The following is a 20,428-nucleotide window of genomic DNA, read 5'->3' on the forward strand; positions in this document are numbered from 1 at the left end:
TTGTGGTGAAAAACAGTGTGTAGATGACTTAATGATAACGGCTTAAATTGATTGGTCTGAGTGCTTTCAACTACTAAATTGGGATATGAGAAAGTATACGTAAATAACTCGTCGTTTAACATTACAGTTTAAACCGGTGTAGGAACCTGGTAGAAAGTATACGCACATAGTTTGTCGTATAACCTGCGGGTGTAAACAGAGTGTTAGAGAAAAAAGGTCAAATAAGTATAAATATGACGCGCCATTTGTAATGGCGTTAAAAGTGGACGCCTTTTGAAATACCGTGCCGCGCCTTTTCTAATGACGTACGAGGGAACAAAATTTTCGAATATGCTACAGTGCGCCTTTTGTAATGGCGTGCCTGAATTGCACCCAGCTTGGATCAATTGGGAATCTCCGTAACAGTGACACATTAGACCACGCTTTTTCCTCCAAATCCTGGATCTTGGAGTACCATTAGACTAAGTCTTAGTAAACAAGGTGCAATTATGACCAACCACCATCACGCGATATATGTTATGTTGCTGACTGGCAGATTCCCAGAGTTTGTTCAAAGGTTTATAAACATGGTTGGTGAAAGAGTCTCTTCATCCCTTGGAGCTTGCAAGAGCCTCTTCATGAAGAGTCATATCCTTTGGGCTAAACCGTTTCTGATTCAAATCAGAAGGGTCACCTAAATCGATACGCAACTCTCTCCGCAGTTATAACTAATGTAGTAACTTAAACTAATTTGCATTCTAAATCTGAATTTCTAACTAAAAAAGTCTTGGACAAACCGGTATTGATAAAAATAATCGCCCAATCCCGTCAAACTTGAGGAACATCACATGCTTTCCCATGCCGATTGATCTTTTAACCGGGGATGTAAGAAGATTTGATCAACATACAAGGTTCGCCTCTGTTCCTAGGGAACTGCTCCCGGCTGCGCATACAACAGTAAAAGTATTGGACAAAAAGAAACTTTAGCCATAGAATATAGGAATATCCACCAACCCACTTCATCCGCTTGCACTGCCCTATCAAGGGTAATTTTGGGTCCAGTGTGCCGTTCCACACACCAAACACAACAGATACAATGCCTACCAGATATATAATAACTACTCGTACACCCCTGAAACCCGATTCCCACTCTCTTTTCGTGTTATGTTTTTTAGTCAATCTCTCCACCCACTCACTGTCTCCAAAATAAGTCCAAACTCAAGCACAGAATAGAAAAAAAATAAAAAATGGAATCAGACTGAACTCAAAACCTAATTTCACTTTGTAATCTCCGCTTTTCAAGATTCATTCTAGCTTCTTCTGAAAATGGCATCATCAGTTTCAAGTTTTTGTTCATCATCATCGACATTCAAATCTGAGAAACTTATTCAAAAGAGAATTACTTCAATTTCATCATCAATTCAGTCGTTAAAAAAAGATCTGAGCATTTCATATCTTCCACTTCGTTCTAATCTCACAAGTTGTAGTAACAATCGTTTCGTTACACGGTCAATTGCAAGAGAAGTTCCTCACGAAGTGATTCCAGTAGAGAAAAAAGGATTAGAAAAAGATTCGTTATTATTATGGAGAAGATATGTTGACTGGATGTATCAACATAAAGAATTAGGGTTGTTTATTGATGTAAGTCGTGTTGGATTTACTGATGAATTTGTTGAAGAAATGGAAGCTAAATTTCAAGATGCGTTTAAAAAAATGGAAGAACTAGAGAAAGGAGCTATTGCTAATCCTGATGAAGGAAGAATGGTTGGTCATTATTGGCTTCGTAACCCCGCGCTTTCTCCTAAACCCATTCTTAGGTCGCAGATTGAGAACAGTCTCGATGCTATTTGTACCTTTGCCGACGGTATCATTACCGGAAAGGTCAGGCATCTTTCAATTGTTTCACATTTCATTTCCATTATTACATTTCTCGTGTTTAATATTCAGTTCTAGTATAGGTACATATTTTATTAAGTAGCCGGTGGAAATAGAAATTGTAGTGTATTATAACTTGAAAATTAATAACAATGCGTATTTATATGATGTTGAATTTGAGTTTGGATGTAAACACAGATTACGCCACCATCAGCACCTCGTTTTACTCAAATTCTTTCGGTTGGTATTGGAGGCTCAGCTCTTGGACCACAATTTGTTTCAGAGGCATTGGCTCCTGATATTCCTCCTTTGACGGTGTGTTTTATAATTTGTAAATTAATCTCAAGATGGAAGTTTGTGTGCGAACATTCTATATGGTTTTGATTGTGAATGCCATAGTCAAAGCTTCAAGCTTATAACTAGTTATATGGAATGTGTTTGTGTTGTTGATCTACCATCACTAATATATTTCATTTCTGTCGCAGATAAGATTCATTGACAATACTGATCCTGCGGGTATTGATCATCAAATTGCGCAGCTGGGGTCAGAATTGGCTTCCACACTAGTTATAGTGATCTCAAAGGTTATAAAAAGCTTTCCGTATTCTGACTGTTTATGTTCACATTTTGGATTTCAAACATCCTTTTAGATATGTTACTCATGCATCCTCATGTCTAATTACTTTGAGCAGAGTGGTGGTACCCCTGAAACTCGTAATGGCCTGTTGGAAGTACAAAAGGCATTCCGTGAAGTTGGATTGGACTTCTCAAAACAGGTTTTCATCTCAGGTTCTTCTTTCGTCTTTTTGTTTTACTCTTTAAAGAGTATACTCTTGCTTCAGTGTGAGAAAGCATAGCATATATAGTGAACTAGATGAATTTGGTTGTAAATCCACATATAACATCCTTGTATTAATCCAAAAGCTATCAATGGACTTACTGCAGGGAGTTGCTATTACCCAAGAAAATTCTTTATTGGATAATACAGCAAGAATTGAGGGGTGGGTAGCAAGATTTCCCATGTTTGATTGGGTGGGGGGTAGGACCTCTGAAATGTCTGCGGTTGGCCTACTTCCAGCAGCATTGCAGGTATTTTTATTTATTCTTTGATTTGTTTATCAGTTCCCTTGAGTATTTTTGTTTCTTGACTTCTAACCAACTATGGTTGCAGGGAATTGACATCAGAGAGATGCTTGATGGTGCATCGCTGATGGACGAGGCAAACAGGACTACTGTGGTAAGGATCTGTAAAAAGAAGTTTGCTGTGTAATTCATTGCGTAGACTGATTGCTTATAAAAAGTGAACGTATTTCTACTTTGGGTTTCTTAGTGTTCGACCCCAGAATATGTTAACTTCTTTTTTTACTTAAAGTCAAGCATGTGCTTATTTACATATATATTTAAAGGGGTCTAGATGATTTTTGCTTAATACTATAATTTACTTGTTCTTACGTACTCTATTTTATTTGTTTATTTTGATGGTGTTGTGTTGTTCAGCTGAAGGATAACCCCGCAGCTCTGCTGGCTTTATGTTGGTATTGGGCTTCTGGTGGAGTTGGAGCCAAGGTTTGCACTTGCTAGCTGTTTCTTCTTTTTCCAGTAGCTAGTCTAGGGGTTCATTTTGAAATGATTTTGATCTTTTATATTATGTCACAGGATATGGTCGTTCTTCCATACAAGGATAGCCTGTTACTTTTTAGTAGGTATTTGCAGCAGTTGGTCATGGAATCACTTGGAAAGGAGTTCGACCTTGATGGTAATCGGGTATGAATATGAGCTGCTTGGCTCAAGTATTTTTGTTTATCAGACTGCAATATGCTATTTTTTGACTTAACATAAGTTCTCTCAGTTGTTCATCACCAAAAATCATCTCAAAACATTGAACCTCGATGGGGATTTGATTTTGCATGGTTAGAGAACATGAAGCAGTTTCCATGTACTGATTTCATTTAAAGCCTGAATAAGCAAGAGTTTTTTTGTGACAGGTGAATCAAGGGCTTACAGTCTATGGAAATAAAGGGAGCACAGATCAACATGCGTGGGTCTTCACTTTCTATTTTTATTCATGTATCAAGTATTTTTAGTCGAAAATGATGATTAACACCTGCATTGTCTCAACCTTGACCAGCTATATTCAACAACTAAGAGACGGGGTACATAACTTTTTTGTTACCTTCATCGAAGTTTTACGTGACAGACCTCCTGGTCATGATTGGGAGCTTGAACCTGGTGTGACATCTGGTGACTACCTTTTCGGAATGTTACAGGTTAGTATTTTTATTTATAATGATTTAGTTTGCGATAGTAGTTACTGCATTCAGTCAGCACAGCAGTGAGCAGTTACATGTGTGTAGGAGAAATCTCAAACGATAGTGCAAGGCTTAAGAACTATGACCTTATTTCTGAAATGTTTTTGCTACCAGCTTCGTGGTGCATCTCATTACCCACAACAAAAGTAAACAGCTTATGCATTGATCCTAGGCATCTTCTTCTTATTTTTATCTTTTGCCATCTCCCTAAAAGTCAAATTTGTCTTTCTACATGAAACATCCCATCTTTTTTTTTCAGCTTAACTCTTACCATTATTCACTTTTCAGCCTCTAAAATAAATATTAATTTTAATGAACCAGGATGTGTAAACATCCTAGTTTTGGCTTAACTCGTCCATGCATCTGTATCTCTGTTCAGTTAACATAACAGATACTCTAATTGGCGACTCTGTTGATGATGAATTTTCTGTCAAATCATCCCAGCATTAAGCTGCCACAGTTTTTTTTCCTTATTTTTCTTTTCGACAGTGATCAAAATATTTGGATGGTTGTACAGGGAACTAGGTCGGCGCTTTATTCCAATGACCGGGAGTCAATTACAGTCACAGTAGAAGAAGTGACTCCCAGATCTGTTGGGGCCCTAATAGCACTTTATGAGCGAGCGGTTGGGATCTATGCATCGATTGTGAACATCAATGCCTACCACCAGCCTGGTAAAAAAAATTCTTTCCATAGTTCTTAATAGCAGATGTGAGAAAGTTCCAGTCCATCCTAACTGCTAGTTTGCTTCATTTCACTATGGTTCTCATTCCAGGGACTTCTTCATTTTACACTTCATTCATTTCTTCTTCCAATTTTCTTTTATGATATCAGGAGTTGAAGCTGGAAAAAAGGCTGCAGGGGAAGTATTAGCTCTTCAAAAGAGGGTTTTGGCTGTACTAAATGAGGCTAGGTATGTGTTGCCAATTATTGTATTGTGTACTTGGTTTCAAATGATGAATACAGGAGATTCCGTACAACATTTTCTTCAAAATACATAGAAAAAGGGTCATTCCTTTATTATAGAAGACGTTATTATCTCTTACTTGCTTTTGTGGGTTGTCTTTCAGCTGCAAAGAGCCTGTTGAGCCTTTGACACTTGATGAAATAGCGGACCGCTGCCACGCTCCGGAACAGGTAAAACTTTTGGGGACTCACTTTATTACGGCAATTTTTGCATCTTTTTAGTCTGTACAGTATAATTGCTCTTTGCTAACTCTTTTTGTTTCTTTATCTGTAAACAGATTGAAATGATTTACAAGATTATTGCGCATATGGCTGCTAATGATAGAGCACTCATTGCTGACGGCAGTTGTGGCTCTCCTCGCAGCGTCAAAGTTTTCCTTGGGGAGTGTAATGTGGATGATATTTTTGATTAAGAATTCATCTAAGAATTTAGTTTTTTATTCTGATCTTAAGATTTGTATTTAAATTTCCTGGACCAACTACTATACTCTGATGAGTTCAGGCTTGAGTTTGCATCATTTGCCTGATTATTTCGTAGTTTGTACATCAATACTGAACACTCTTGGATGCTTTGTGCCAGAAATAATGAAGTCAAGTTTGGGCTTCTACCTATATTAGTTTGGCTGAAAAATAAATATTTTCGAGATACCATGCATTTCATGCAAAAAAAACATTATAATGAGTCTTGGATTTGGAAGTGCATGTTGCAGGGTACTCCATCATACATAAATACATTTGCAGGGAGGTATGGTTACCACAGCTAGAGCTGGGACCTTCTTTGCAGCCAGCTCTGAAGAAGCAGAAGCATTGACATTGATGGAGGCAGCTTCATGGGCAAAGGACATGAATCTTCATGACTATGGTATCAAATGACAACCTTCCTCCTACCTTACATTTTGGTATATAGAAGCAATTTATGTTCACCCTGTCTTTCCCTGTTCTGGCAATAAGGACCAGTTTCTGTTGGGGGAATCCCATATTTCATGCCATGTCCCTGAGATAAGGGCAACCAACAGAACAAAGTTCCTCCTGTAGGGAAGGTGACTTCGGTTATCTTCCAGAAGGGAAGGTCTCCTAGACCTGGTAAATAAATAATATCCTCGCTCCTCCCAAATAAAACTCTTTCAGGGTTTCGTGATACACGGAGAACTCTCCGAGATCAGAATTACTCTCTCCTTCTAAAACCTTTCACTCTTCTTCATGCCAGACCTTATATATCATCCTACTTCATCTCGTAAACTCAACAGGTCACCAAAAACTCGACCAAAACGGATAAAACTTGAAACTTTTCATGAGTGTTTAACTTCTCAAAACAAGAAGAATACTAATGTAAATTGGGATGCGTTGGAACCTTCCAAAGAAACTATCAAGACAGAACTATTACTGCATCAAAAATATGGGTTAGGTTGGTTATATCATAGGGAGAATTCTAACGAATTGCAGCCGTTTTGGGTAGAAGAAGAAGACAATTATGAACGAGGAGGAAATTTATACAGGAATGTATTGAATAACAAGAAACGGGAAGAAAAAAGACCAAATTTGGAAGGTGGGGTTTTTGCAGATGACATGCGTTTAGGTAGGACTTTAACATTATTATCACTTATTTCTACTGATTATACTTCTTATACAAAATTAAACTCTTCTGATCTGTCTTTGGAAAACTTAGAAGAAGGCTATGATGATGATAAACTTAGGAAACGAAAACATAGTAATGAAGTTCTGGTCACACGTAAAAAACCTAAATTAGGCGAAAATTGTTTAAGAGAGTCTTAAAAGAACAACATTGGTTGTTTGTCCTCCAGCTGTTCTTTCAACGTGGACAAGACAGTTAGATGAACACACAAAACCTGGTTCATTGAAATTGTTTGTGTATAATCATGTATTACCGGATGGTAATGGCATTAAGCTTGAAGAGCTTAGAAAATATGATATTGTTTTGACCACTTACGATAGTGGAATGGTATTTAAGATGGTACTCAAACTCAGCTCTGATATGTATGGAGTGGTACAGAGTTACTTTAGTTGATGCACATGTGCTTAGAAGATGGACTTTAAAGGACCAAAGGATTCTTCATCTAAAAGCTCAGTGTAAGTGGGTGGTTACAGGTATGCCTATCGTCAGCACCTCATGCGATATGTATTATGCCATGGCTTTTCTAAGTTTCTATCCATTTTCAGTCAAGTTCGGTTGGCAAAGCCTGGTGCAGCGCCCTCTAAAAAACGGAAAGGTTCCCCTCTCACATTTGCAGGACTTAATGGCAACCATTTCTTTGAGAAGATTAAAAACTGACTGTCTGGTCAAACTGCCTCCGAAAGCTGTTGAGACTTTTTTTCTGGAGCTTTCTGATGAAGAATGAGTGAGGTATGACCAAAAGGAATCGGATTGCCAGGAAGCAGTTCAAACTTACATCCGTCTTGGCCGTGCTGTGGCAGAGTATTCAAGTATACTCGCTAAAGTTCAAAGGCTTCGTGAACTGTGTAACGATGTTGCCTCTTGCCCCTCAGAAATGCTCCTGTATAATCTTGCAGATGTATCCAAAAACCCAGAACTGTTGCAAAAATTGTTCTCAAAACTACGAGAAGATTACCTTGATTGCCCGATTTGCATCTCCCCACTGTCGGATATCGTCATTACATGCTGTGGACACATCTTTTGCAAAAAGTGTATACTGAAAGCCCTCAGCCTCAAGCATAAGAATGGACATTGTCCTATGTGTCGTCACCATCTTTCTAAGTCAGACATTTTTTCCTCCCCATCAGAAGACCTCCCCATCAGAAGAGCCTCGGAATGATGAATATGAAAATGATAATGTGGCCGTGTCTTTGCCAGGAAGAAGTGGTAGTGTTACCTACTCCTCCAAAGTGTGTGCTCTGTTAAAGCTTCTGGTCTCAACTAGGAATGAGAATCCTTCAGCAAAGTCTGGTGTTTTCACAATTTAGAAAGATGTTGGTCCTACTGATAGAGCCACTTAAATCTGCTGGTTTTGGGATATTGAGATTGGATGCGACGACAAGTGCAAAGAGGAGGGATTATGTGATGCAAAAATTTAACAACCAAGATTCAGAGTCACCTATTGTGCTTCTAGTAGAATTTAAACCTTCAGTAAGTGGGATAGATTTGACAGCACAGCAGCATCCAGGGCATACATTTTGGAGCCGTGGCTGGAGCCTGCAGTTGAAGAGCAAGCTATGGACCGGCTACACCGTATTGGACAACAAGACTTGAAGATTGTAAGATTAGTAACCAGAAATAGCATCGAAGAGAGGATATTGCAGTTGCACGAGTGGAAGAAAAATTTAGTGAATCAAAAGCAATTACATACAATAGAGTTCCGCATCATTATGGGACTGACAAGAACATATTAAGTGTCATCATGGGTGGTATTTGCCGTAGTTTTTGCCATGAAACTGTTTTTTTTTCTTCCTGGATCTGTGCTTGACTGTTAATATTTTATAGAATATGGCACATTTGGCTTTCTGAACATGTGCCAAAAGGCGGTGCAAATTCGATTCTACTTATTTTGAGATAACATGAAAAGAATGATAAAAGCAGTCACTCAGTTCCTTACAAACTACAGATTTTTATGTAGTTAGGTCACATGGTTGAACATGCTATCTACCTTTTCATCCATTTTTGTTTACAGTTTGAAACCGTTAATCATCCTTTTCAGAAGAGGAAGCTGAACATTACGCCAAAAGAGTAGCAGTGAGTTGTGTTGGTTGGTGCCGATTGGTGAAGTATTAGAGGCAAAACCGTTATGTTAATAATCTTTTGTGCTATGATCTCTCGAAAGCGTCTCTTTTCTCTCGAAAGAAAATATTATAGGCAAAACCGCGAAAGCATTGGTAAAATACACGTCTAGTAAGTTGGTTAGTACTGCTTAATCTTTGAAGCCTTTGTCAAATGATTCTATTTCTGCCTCCAGGACCACCCATTAGGGTGTCTGGTCGGCACTCACCACCAGTATGATGCAGTTTGGATTGATTGCGAATTTTAAAACATTTACGCAATATCCAAATAACATTTTCATTTGTAATTAATAATTCGCTTAAAATCAGTTTCCACAACATTTTTTCAAACCTGAGCAGCTTTACACGCAAAGCAGTTATAAATTGTGTCACTTTTTGCTTAAAAATTGAAACTAATTAAGAGCTGAAATAGTACTCTTTTATGTCTAATCAATGTTTTCTCGGCAAAAAACTTACAAATTGAACTAAAAGTTTATTCCTTGCTTATTCCCTTTTTCATGAAAATGTTCCTACTTTATTCATTGCGCATGGACAAATTTAACAATAATGAGGCTATTTAGACATTTCAATCAATTAATTGTCCCCGTCCTTAAATCAAATTTAAAACAATCTTATTAGCAAGTAATAGTAAGTTTGCACGCAAAAAAGTTCATACCAGCTACCAGTCAAGCCATCATGGCACAAACAATGTGAATTTCAATTTGAAATCCCACTGAGAGAAGCATCTCGTTTCCTGGAGCCTCACTCATTTCACATGGAAAACAAAAGAGGATAGTAGCATTAAAAGAAGATTCAAAAATGGATCGACATTGTAAAGTATAAAATCATTAATCATGTGATTAAACAAACGAGCAGCTTAAGCTCAGTTGGCACCGAGCTACTTCAGCTCTCTTGACATTAACTGGATGTTCGCACTCGCACCTATTGGTTGGTGACCATACGAAACAATCAAAATTTAGAAGCTAAATTCTTCAATTAAGAATTGAACCACAAGTCACAGCAAAGAAAGCCCTAAAGTCAACAAAAGACTCGAAATTCTTGGATCATCTGTGGATCCCTATTCTAGAACTGGAACGCTATAGCTGCCAACCAATCCCCTTTTGCTTCCACTTTGTCTTTATCTGTCCGATTCTTTTGCTGTTTTACTTGCAAACTAAGAACCACCCCCCACTTCCATTAGTCAACATGTCCAGACCTAATTTTCTCAACCATTCTATCTTGAGTGATAGCTTTTAGCTGGCAAACAGACCAGACAAACATAATAACGACGCATCTTAACTTAGTAAAGTATTTAATGTACACTACTAGTAGTCTTATCAAGTTCTTCTACCTCTCAAGATATCACGAGTCTTTTCTTTTCATTTGCATTTTCTGATGAAGTAGACGAGATTTTTGCAAGACAGGAATATATGTACACGTACGAGTAAGACAGTATCGCTGACAAGAAGGTCTTTTTCGACATTTTCAGTAAGAACACGAAGTCCAAATTGAGTAATAGTAGGTGTCAGCGGGACCCACGATGACTCATCCGTAAACCGGGGCAATGACCGCGTACCAATACCAAAGTACGTGTAGTAAACACCGATCGACGCGAGCAAAGTGTGTGCCCCACTGAAAACGGTCGAGTTATAAGTTTTAAAAACACAGTCATGTTAAAGGGGCGGGTGGTTTCATTGGAGGGGCGGCAAGGGTGATAGCAATATTCCTATTATTGGTTAGGAGGTGTCTTATGGGGTTGTTAATTGACTAGATTATCCTTTTCATCTCAAATGGATTAATTTACCCTTACTTTTTTGGTTGAAAAGACTGAATTATCCTTCCCCATTATTAACCCAATTGAATCTGAAAATCAAAATAGTTTTTTTTTTCAACTTTACTTCTTCTCTTCTCCTCCTCTCCACCATTAAAACTGATTTTTCATCGTCCTCTTCGATTAATCGGCGATTTGAAAAATTGATAATCGTTGATTGGAAACTATATTAGAGATGCCGAAGAAGAAGGTTGACGAAGATTGTAGCCGTTCTAATGAACCAAATCCTCCATTAGGTCAAGAACATCAATTTGAAACTCCTCAACCGTCAAAATCAAGCACAATGACTTATTTGAGGTATGTTTCGAAAAACCCAGTTAGGATTTAGTTTATTGTTTGATTTAGGGTTATTTTGTTTTTGGTACTCAAGTTTTGTCCAATTTTTGAGTTTGGTCTAACATTTGTCCAGCTTGGTGTTTGGTACTTGGAAAAGATGTTGACCCGCATTGACTCGGTTAACTTTTGACTTCTGTTTAGTAATTATTAAAAATATTATATAAAATTTAATTAATATACAAGTTTACTATAATATCCTTCCACTTAAATATTGACGAAAAATATTATGTTCGGAAATGTCCGTCTCTTGATTTCTGTCACCGTCCGTCACCTCCACCAAAACCCATTGTACTTTGAAAAACAACCCAAATCCGCAGCAACACTTTTCAGTAAATTGATGCTCAAATTAAAACCCCAAAATCCCCGTTTAAATCAATCTGAGAAATGAAGTCTTACCTAACGATTATGAGCAGTAGGATAATGGCTAGACCAAAAAATATCAATCGCATTCGTTGCCCAAGAATCAATCGCAGCAACCATTCCGTTAATGACTTCTCCCAAAAAAATCAATCGATTCGCTTCATACTTCTTGTCTGTGCTGTCAATTTGGATTCCAAAACAAACCCACTTATCCTGATTCTTCAAGGACTCTGATCATTCTTTAATCTACATCTCCCACTATCACAATCAACATGAGCAAACTTTATTGATAATGATTGAGGTGATGAATCTAAAAACGAAGCAATACATGTCCTCAAAGTACTTCCCAATCAACCGCTTCTCTTGGAAAAACTTCACATTGGCAAGAATTTCTGAAGATAGTTCAATCGCCTAATTGAACCCATTTTCACCACCATAAGAAACATCCACAAAATTCAAAATTTTAGCATGTAAACGAGGATCAAACATATCAGACTGACTCAATTCTGTCTTAAAATGGAATACCCATCTTAATTGGCTTGTACTGCACTATTGCACAATGAACTTCATCCTAATTCTCTTCCATATAACAGCAGCAGCCAATACCCATCTTCTTCTTTAACTAGTTCTCTGTAAATTCTTCAATTGAAACCCTGAATTGAACAACCACAAGCCCTAATTCTTCATTGAACTTAGCCATTGTCAAACCCTAATTTTCATTCTTAACAACAACATCTTCTTTCTCGGTTCAAAATCAAATCCAAACAAAACTCATTCTTTGCAATTTCAACAGACTCCCATCTAGCTGTTTCATTTCTTCTTCAACTCAATCCCTGACTTCATTTAACTCAATCTTCTTCTTTTTGGCTTCAAATTCTTCACCAGCAGACTCAACCCAAACTTATTATTTCTTCCCAGCTTATCTAACAACATCAATTCAAACCAAGTTGATTTCTTGTAGAAAGAATAGAAAAGGGCTTGGCAAGGAAAAATAAACGAAGAAAGTGAGAAAGCGATCGTGACAGTGTTTCTCTGGTTAGAGAGAAAGAAAGTGATGGTGGTGCGGCGGTGAAAAGTTAGGAGAAGAAGAATTGGGATTTCTTTCTTTTGAAAGAATTAGGGTTGATGAATGAATAAGGGTGTAATAGTAAATTTATTTAATAATTCCATTTTATATAAATCTTTTAAATAAATTGTTAACAGAAGTCAACATATAAGATGGTCAACCCGGGTCAACGTGATTTCCAAGTACCAAACACCAAGCTGGACAAATGTTAGACCAAACTCAAAAGTTGGACAAAACCTGAGTACCAAAAACAAAATAACCCTTTGATTTAAGTTAGTTTTGTATAAAAAATTAGGGTTTTGGATCGAAATTGAAACTGAAATTTGTGTGTTGCATGTGAGTTACGGTTGATAATTACTCCAATTTCAACCGTAACTATGGTTTTTGTTGATGATACGGTTCGTAATAACCGAAATACCAACCGTAAGTTCTTGAATTTATGAGAAATTATTCAGTTACGTTTTTTTTTTTTGCAACCGTAAGTAGCTTACGGTTGGTCTCAGGTGTTGAGTTACGAACCGTACATTGTTCTGTAACTTTCATTTGGTTTCTACGGTTTGTAATTCCATCAATGTTATCAACTGTATTTGAGTTACGACTTGTAACTCAACATCCATTACCAACCGTAGAACATCCTGTATGTTAGTATTTGGCCAAAGAAAACTTACGGTTAAAAACTAAGTTAACCGTAGTTTAGTTACGGTTGATCTCGATACATCAGTTACCAACCGTATCGTTGATACGGTTGGTCTCGATTCACTATTTACCAGCCGTGTGAGTGGTACGGTTGGTCTCTGTTCATTAGTTAAAAACCGTAACTATGCAGGCTCACCATTTTGTTTTCTTTTTTGTTGTCTATATTATTTGTTTTACCCTTAGTAAATCAATCAATTGTAATGCTTGTGTAGGAAGAAAAAGAGAGGAAATGACTTAACCCCAATTGATCATACGCCCACCCCTCGCGGTGACAAGCATTTAGGGGTTAACAATAGAGGTATCCACAAGAATGAGAAGAAGATGAAGAATAAGTTTGAAATTAAGTTGAGGGAACAACCTGTGGATGAATCTGGAGTTGAGCTAGAAGGAGTGAAACATAATGATCAAGAAGAGGTCGAAGTCGAAACTAACTGTGAAGGCAACGAAAATGAAATTATGGAGGAATAAACTAATAATGATGAAGATGAAGAAGAATTAAAAGGAAACGATGATGATGGAGGGGAGGAAGAGGAAGCAAATGATGAAGATGAGGAAGATGAAGAAAATAATGAAGAGGAGGCCGATGAAGAAAATGATGAAGAAAAGGAAGATGAAGAAAATGATGAAGAGGTAGAAAATTATGAAGAGGTAAAAAATACCAAGGGAAAAGAGGTAGTTGTAGATGCACCTCCAAGGCAAAAGAAAGAAAAGAAGCCGAGAAAGGAGCCCGCACCGAAAGGGATGCATATTCCTAAAGGCAAAGATTTTTTGTTGCCACCGAAGAAGAATAAAAGACCTTGGGGCGAGGCCCCAGATAAGTCTTCAATCTTATTTGGTTATACCGGTTCCTGGTCTGCAAAAGTCTGTCAGACAAGGGTATGTATTTTGTTACTTTTCTTAAAACATTCATTATTTTGATACATTTTGTTTGTTTATTTCAGTTCACCATAATATGCTTATATTTTTGTATATTTGTTTTCTTAGGACCACGCAAGATGCATTAAATTGCTCAAGCGTCAAAGGGGTAAACATTGGCCATTAAGTCAAGAATGTGCTTCGGTTCGCAATCTAGTGGCTAGTACAGGACTAGGGCCTGGAATTCTTCACCTTCAATCGGAGTATGATAGTGTTGTGGTCTCTGCCTTCAGGGAACGATATTGGCTTGAAACCGATACGTTCATCTTCCATTTGGAGAGACGACAATAACACCGGACGATGTGAAGCAAATTATTGACCTTGAAGTTGAAGGACAATCTGTGTTTGAAGGTTTCGACAACAACATGTGTTGGACTGACCTTTATATCCTTGTTCAAGAAACACTTGGGTGGGAGAAAGATGAAACTGAGATGGAGTTTCAGTTGGCTGGTAGTTATGACCCTGCTGAACCACATAAACCAAAAATCATCAAAAATCTATTGTTGAAGAATCTGAGGACCAAGTTTGAAGGAACAGCAGCAAAGGAAAGGGAAGGTCAGGTGATGGATGAAACAACAATTAGGCGTACAACCACAACGTATTTGTTGTATTCTCTTGGGACCGTATTCTTTCCCGATAACTCGGGAAATAGGGTCAATGTTCATTACCTACAACTGTTGAAGAATTTGGACAACATCAAAAACTATTCGTGGGCCACTGCAACCCTTGCATATTTACTTGACAGCCTAAGAAAGGCCTCTAGGGTTGGAGCTACTGAAATTGCCGGGAATGTTTGATGTATTTTCAAATGTTGTTGTAGATAGTGGTGAAAACTGAGTTCTTTTCGAACTTGTGAAGGTAACTATTTTTTTTTTTAAAGATTTAAACAAATAAATAAATGAAGGAAATTAATAGTAATGTCAAGATTTTAGAAAGATTAAGGCTCAGGATTCACTATTACTTCAAGTTGATTGGTTATAAATAATATTTCAGAAATTATTATTAAGCTCTTTTTCTTATTAAATCACTTTTTAATTTAAAAGGTGTCCAAATATTAAGTTGTAATCCTTAAGCATGATTTATCAAAGAATATATTCTAAGCATAAAATATCAAACTGATTCACAAATAATTAAGAAAACCATTTTATCCCTTTTTTTTATATTTTTATCCAAGTGAATTAAATAAAATAAATAATTAACGAAATTATAAATAAAAGTATTACCAATCAAACATGAGTGAATAGATCCTCCACTGCCTCAATCACCAGGTATTTTAGCCGCTCATCATGTTGGAAAACCTCTCAAAATATTTCATTGATGCTCAAAAGTGTTTTACAATGAAGAAAAAGACAAGAAAATGATATAAAACAGGATTCTGCGACCCACAGAAGGCGTCCAGAATCAACGATAGAGATAAAGTGTTGTTGTCGTTGAAAAACTATGACCCACGAACGACAGTCGTTGTCTTTTTTGGTAAACGACTGCCTTTGGTAGTCTGTTCTTCCTCTTCTTCTTCCTCCTCGAGCAGCAGCAGCAGCAGAACCAGAATCTCTGCAACTTCAATTTTCTTGCTTTGTAGTACTCTAAACCTCTCCCAATTCTCTCTAAACTTCGCTAGCTCCTCCTTCTCGACATTAGGGACCTATTTATACACAACGGGTCACTCAAATCCTCGTAATAATTCCAAGAATATCCGGCCATTAAAGAAAATATTCCGAAATATTTTTTCTTTAATTCTCTGATTTGTTACGGATTGTTCCATGTTTTATCTCTTCTCACACGTCATCCTTGAGATGTAGGGATTGTTTCCAGCCAATAGAATCAACCCATGCACGTCTCTTCCATCCAAGAATTCCAAGAATAGAATATTTTTCCTATTTTAGAATATCTTCCCTGATTTGATTACCACCGGTTATCTAACCAATTTTGACCGAATCCAACACCCATACCAGCTCTATCTAGGCCCTAGGAACAAACCCATTTAATTTGGGCCATTGGATCTCACTGAAACACCTTCAAATCCTCAACCCTAGTCACGGCAGTTCAAGAACAATTTTTCCCGCCAATTTTTGGTTTTTGAATTTGGGAAGAAGATGTCCTCCCCCTAACCAGAACTGGGGTGCGAATAGCAGCTGCCTTGGGGGTGACCTGGGGATGCCCCTTAGTAATTAGGTTACCCCTTATCCGAAAGTGAGAGTCCGAATAACACTTGTCCTCCGGGGGTGCCAAAATCAACTTTTCGATCCGAATTTTCCAAAAATGTTTATTTCCTAAAAATACATAAAAACACAATATTAGTACAAAAATAGAGTTCCAACAATACGGACATTGAGGACAAATTAGACACAAAAATGTGTCTATCAAATACCCCCAAACTTATTATTTGCTAGTCCTCGAGAAAATCTAATCTAGAAAGTAAAAAGACTACACTTAGCACGTGCAGCAAGCCGTTAAACCACTAGGTGGCCCTAGTGGCGGAGTGTTGTCTCCGGAGGGTTTAACAGAGGTGTACCCACAAAACCTTTATACTCCAGACCCTAGCTATCTACAACGAACCTTGGAAGGCACTAAAGAATCTCCTTGGTTGGCATACTTATTGACTACAAGAGGAAGTACCCTGATGCGAAATTCCAATTGATGTACACGAGTTTGCACTCAAGCATACTAAAATTCATATATAAGTGACAGAGCTCTACTCAGATAGTTGCACTATGGACATCATATTCGGAGTCAAACTAATCACATGGAAAGATTAAGAGATGGATATAGAAAAACATAGATGGTTTTGATGTTTACTAAGTGAACGACGTTTCCCATATCTGTCTGAAGGCCTCCGCCAAAATGAACCTATCCTAATGGATTGAGATACTAGTCTGACTAATATCAACACACTGGAATATACAAGGGAACCAGTGGTCGATAACCTAACTCTAGGTCAACACAACTGGCATATACAAGGGTACCAGTGGTCGACTTTATTGAATTTATTCCTTTTGGCCAAATGGTCTGGTCTCAATTTATTTATTTTTTATCTCAATCACTCTAATTCACCCTAGCATTGGTAATAACTTGAATCGTGAGCCCCACCTAATCACTTAGAGTACATAATTTAAAAACAAAATAAAATAAAAATAGAAGTGAAAAGGACTCAACGAGATATGGTGAAACTATCATGTTATTTCTAACACCTGAGCTCTGTGCTTTTATGAATAGACTCTTTAGATGTTTCCATCTATTCAGATTGGTTCCTCAACTCCTACAACCAAGATGCTTCCATCCACTTAGATTAGTTAGTGCCATCCTCAATACGCATAAATTTCTAGGCTCTGGAGTTTATTTATTGCAACTAAAAGCTAACAAAAAGTTTCTTCCCCACCCCCAAACTTAAATCTAACTTTGTCCTCAATGTTTCTAATTAAAGAGCAATACCAAAAGTAAAATAACACGAGGAGAAGTTGGAAAGATAGTATCTGGGTGAAGAAAATCAAAAACTAATATACAACATACAACTGCCTCGATGGTCAATCAAGGGTAAACAGGGTCCTCCAGAGGGACCTCCTCAACATCACCTGTAGGAAAAGGCTCTAAAAAGGGTTTCAATCTCTGACCGTTAACCTTCGAAGAACTACTACCATCCGGTGTCTCGATCTCAACAGCTCCATGAGGAAAAACAGTGCGAACAATAAAAGGACCCGTCCACCGAGAACGTAACTTCCCAGGGAAAAGATGCAAGCGGGTATCATACAGAAGAACTTTTTGACCTGGAGAAAATGACTTCCGAAAAATGTTTCTATCATGCACAAGTTTCATTTTGTTCTTATAATCTTTCGCACTATCGTAAGCATCTATACGAATCTCGTCCAACTTATTGAGCTGGAGTTTCATATGGGCTCCTGCCTCGTCAAGTGAAAAATTTAGCTGCTTAATGATGAGTGCCAAATAATGTATATATTTATCCCTTTTTGTTGGCATTTTAACTCATCTTTTGTGCATTAATTCTACATTTTATCCCATATTCTGTATTTTCATTGTTTTCAAGAATAAATATTTTTATTAATTAATTTTGCATTTTTAGGTAATAAATAAAGTTCGGATGAGTCGCGGAGCAAAAAGAGCAGAAAAGTAGTGAAAAGCCGGGAGAAATCACGCAAGGAAGCCGCGAAGAATGGTGCGCACAACCTCATTTTCTACACACAAAAACGCCTCCGTTCTCAGCCATCAGATCAGTTCTCAGAAGCATCCGACGGTCGCTCCTTCATAGAGCATCAAAATCTGAAGTCTCTGCCAAGCACCACAGCGCTGAAATTCCAAGCCTTCAGATTAGATGGTAGTTGAATCCAACGGTTGCTCCCTTTCTGTTCATCGAAGTTTGATATCTCCGCCTTACACTACAGTACCTAACTCCATCAAGTACCGTTCGTTTCGTTGTATCCATTCATCCGACGGTCTCTCCTCGATTGCCTCCGCATCACCGTCCGATCTACCTACCAGCTCCACATCTCACGGCTTAGTCTCGCTAAACATCAAAAATCGCTGAACCCGCCTCACACCCTAGCGACCTAACCCCATACCCATCGCCAAACACTCCCCTCCTTCTTTCCATCGACTTCTTCCTTCCTTCTCCTCTGCAACTGCTCCACCGTACCACCTGCTCCACCATCTCTACCACCTCACCTCTGCAGCGCCATCACTTCTTCACCATCATCACCCGACACCACACCATCCCCCTAGCCGAGTTGCTTTAACTCCTCTCACCAACTGACCTAGGTGAGGGTTGATAAAACATCTCGAATTAGGGAGAAATTGACGCAATTGGAGGCAGAGAAGGACCGAGAGAGAAGAAAAGAGGCATGGGTCACCACCAATTCAGCGGATTTGGTGAGCAATTTCGGAATTTAAATACCTAATTTTAATTTTAGGGTTTGGAAATTATTGGGGCTTTTGTAGTATAAATAGCTCATGGTGTAGAACGAGTGAAGGGTGTTCTTGGGCTAGCCGAGATTCCCCCAAAATTGGGTTAGTTTAGATTTAATTTTAATTTCAATTTCAACTGTTTAATTTTAGGGTTTCTTATAATTTGATGTTCTAATTTCTCATTCAGTTTAAAGTTAATGTTAATATTTAAATTTGCTGTTTTCTTTAATTTCATGTCATGTTTAATGCTTGTTGTTTTGTTTAATCCATGCTGTTATAGTCCAATTCTAGGTTTATGTTAGTTTTAATTTCATGTTAATTTCATTTTCAATTTTATGTTACATTCTGTTTTGTGAGTCCCTGTTAGTGTTAGTTTATCATGTTAGGTTAATGTTGTTCACTGTTAATGCTTGATGCTCCTGTTGATGTTTGTGTAATGTTAATGTTTAGTTCACTGCTGTTAGTTTAATGGAATGCTAGGCTAGAAACCTTTGAAGCATTGAATTGATTGAGTAATGGAAGAAATCAGTGCTCATAGCAAGCTGATTATCTTGCCATTCCATTTTTGTATGCTTAGGTGCATTGTGTTGATTGAGTAGTGGGGAGAAACTAGTGCTCACTAGTGACAATGAGCAAGCTAGTTCTATTCCCACTCTAGAAGAATGCCTAAAGCCATTGCCTTGGCTTTGCTTTGCTTTTCTTTCCTTTTTTTTTTAACTGTTTTGTTACTTCTTCTCCTCCCTGCCCTTGGCTAACAGCCTTGGTTTATTTGGTTTTGTTTCCAGTTACCTTTGCTTCGCTATCACATTTACTTTACTTTTTGTCACTAATTCAGTTACACCAAAACAGCTCAGTTGTGTTTTAACACAACACAAAAATCTCTAGGAAAACAACAATAGCTCCCTCCAAGTCCCTGTGGACAAACCCCTGCTTATTCACTTTCTACTTTAGATCCTGTGCACTTGCAGGTGTAAATATAACCATAGTTTTAGGTTTAATTCCTTAGCTATCAAGTTTTTGGCGCCGCTGCCGGGGACTCGGTTAGCGGCGCTGTTGTTGTTTTTGTTCTACATTTGTTTGCTGTTCTCTGCATTTGTTTGCTGTTATAGGTCTTGTTGCTGGCTAGCCTTTGCTAGCTAGCTAGCTAACTGTTGCCTGTTGCTGCTAGACCTTTCTTAACCTTGCTGTTGCATCCTTAGTGCATCCTGTTGCATCTTCACTGCATTTACTGTTTCATTACAACTGCATTCTTGCATTCTTTCATTTACTGTCATCTAGCCTTACAGAATTCTTAACTTGCACCATCTAGCCTTTATGGATGCATCATTAGCTTTAGCTTGCATCTAGTTTTGTCCTGCATATTCAGTTATCAACTCATCTTGCAGCTCATTGATTCTGTCCTGTAACTTTCTTATTTGTCATCTGAAGCTTGTGCCATCTGCATTGCATCTT

General features: G+C 37.9%; 1 protein-coding gene and 1 pseudogene across 1 annotated transcript; both read left to right on the forward strand.

Annotated features, from left to right (window-relative positions):
- The first annotated feature begins 1,110 nt into the window (after window positions 1–1,110).
- On the forward strand, window positions 1,111–5,775 carry LOC113356781 (glucose-6-phosphate isomerase 1, chloroplastic-like). The gene is made up of 14 exons (XM_026599998.1): window positions 1,111–1,860; window positions 2,053–2,169; window positions 2,340–2,438; window positions 2,547–2,630; window positions 2,800–2,943; window positions 3,026–3,091; window positions 3,352–3,420; window positions 3,511–3,618; window positions 3,840–3,892; window positions 3,983–4,121; window positions 4,681–4,837; window positions 4,998–5,076; window positions 5,234–5,300; window positions 5,408–5,775. The coding sequence occupies exons 1-14, from the start codon at window positions 1,306–1,308 to the stop codon at window positions 5,540–5,542; spliced, it is 1,872 nt and encodes a 623-aa protein (XP_026455783.1). The 5' UTR covers window positions 1,111–1,305; the 3' UTR covers window positions 5,543–5,775.
- A 101-nt stretch (window positions 5,776–5,876) lies between these two features.
- On the forward strand, window positions 5,877–13,615 carry LOC113359725 (annotated as a pseudogene).
- The last annotated feature ends 6,813 nt before the right edge of the window (window positions 13,616–20,428 follow it).

This window comes from Papaver somniferum, chromosome 3 (assembly GCF_003573695.1).
Source record: "Papaver somniferum cultivar HN1 chromosome 3, ASM357369v1, whole genome shotgun sequence".
Taxonomy (NCBI): Eukaryota; Viridiplantae; Streptophyta; class Magnoliopsida; order Ranunculales; family Papaveraceae; genus Papaver; species Papaver somniferum.

Coding starts and splice junctions, on each gene's coding strand:
- LOC113356781 (XM_026599998.1), top strand. CDS start 1,306: ATGGCATCATCAGTTTCAAGTTTTTGTTCATCATCATCGACATTCAAA. Junction 2,439..2,546: donor TAGTTATAGTGATCTCAAAG/GTTATAAAAAGC, acceptor TACTTTGAGCAG/AGTGGTGGTACCCCTGAAAC. Junction 2,631..2,799: donor GATTGGACTTCTCAAAACAG/GTTTTCATCTCA, acceptor GACTTACTGCAG/GGAGTTGCTATTACCCAAGA.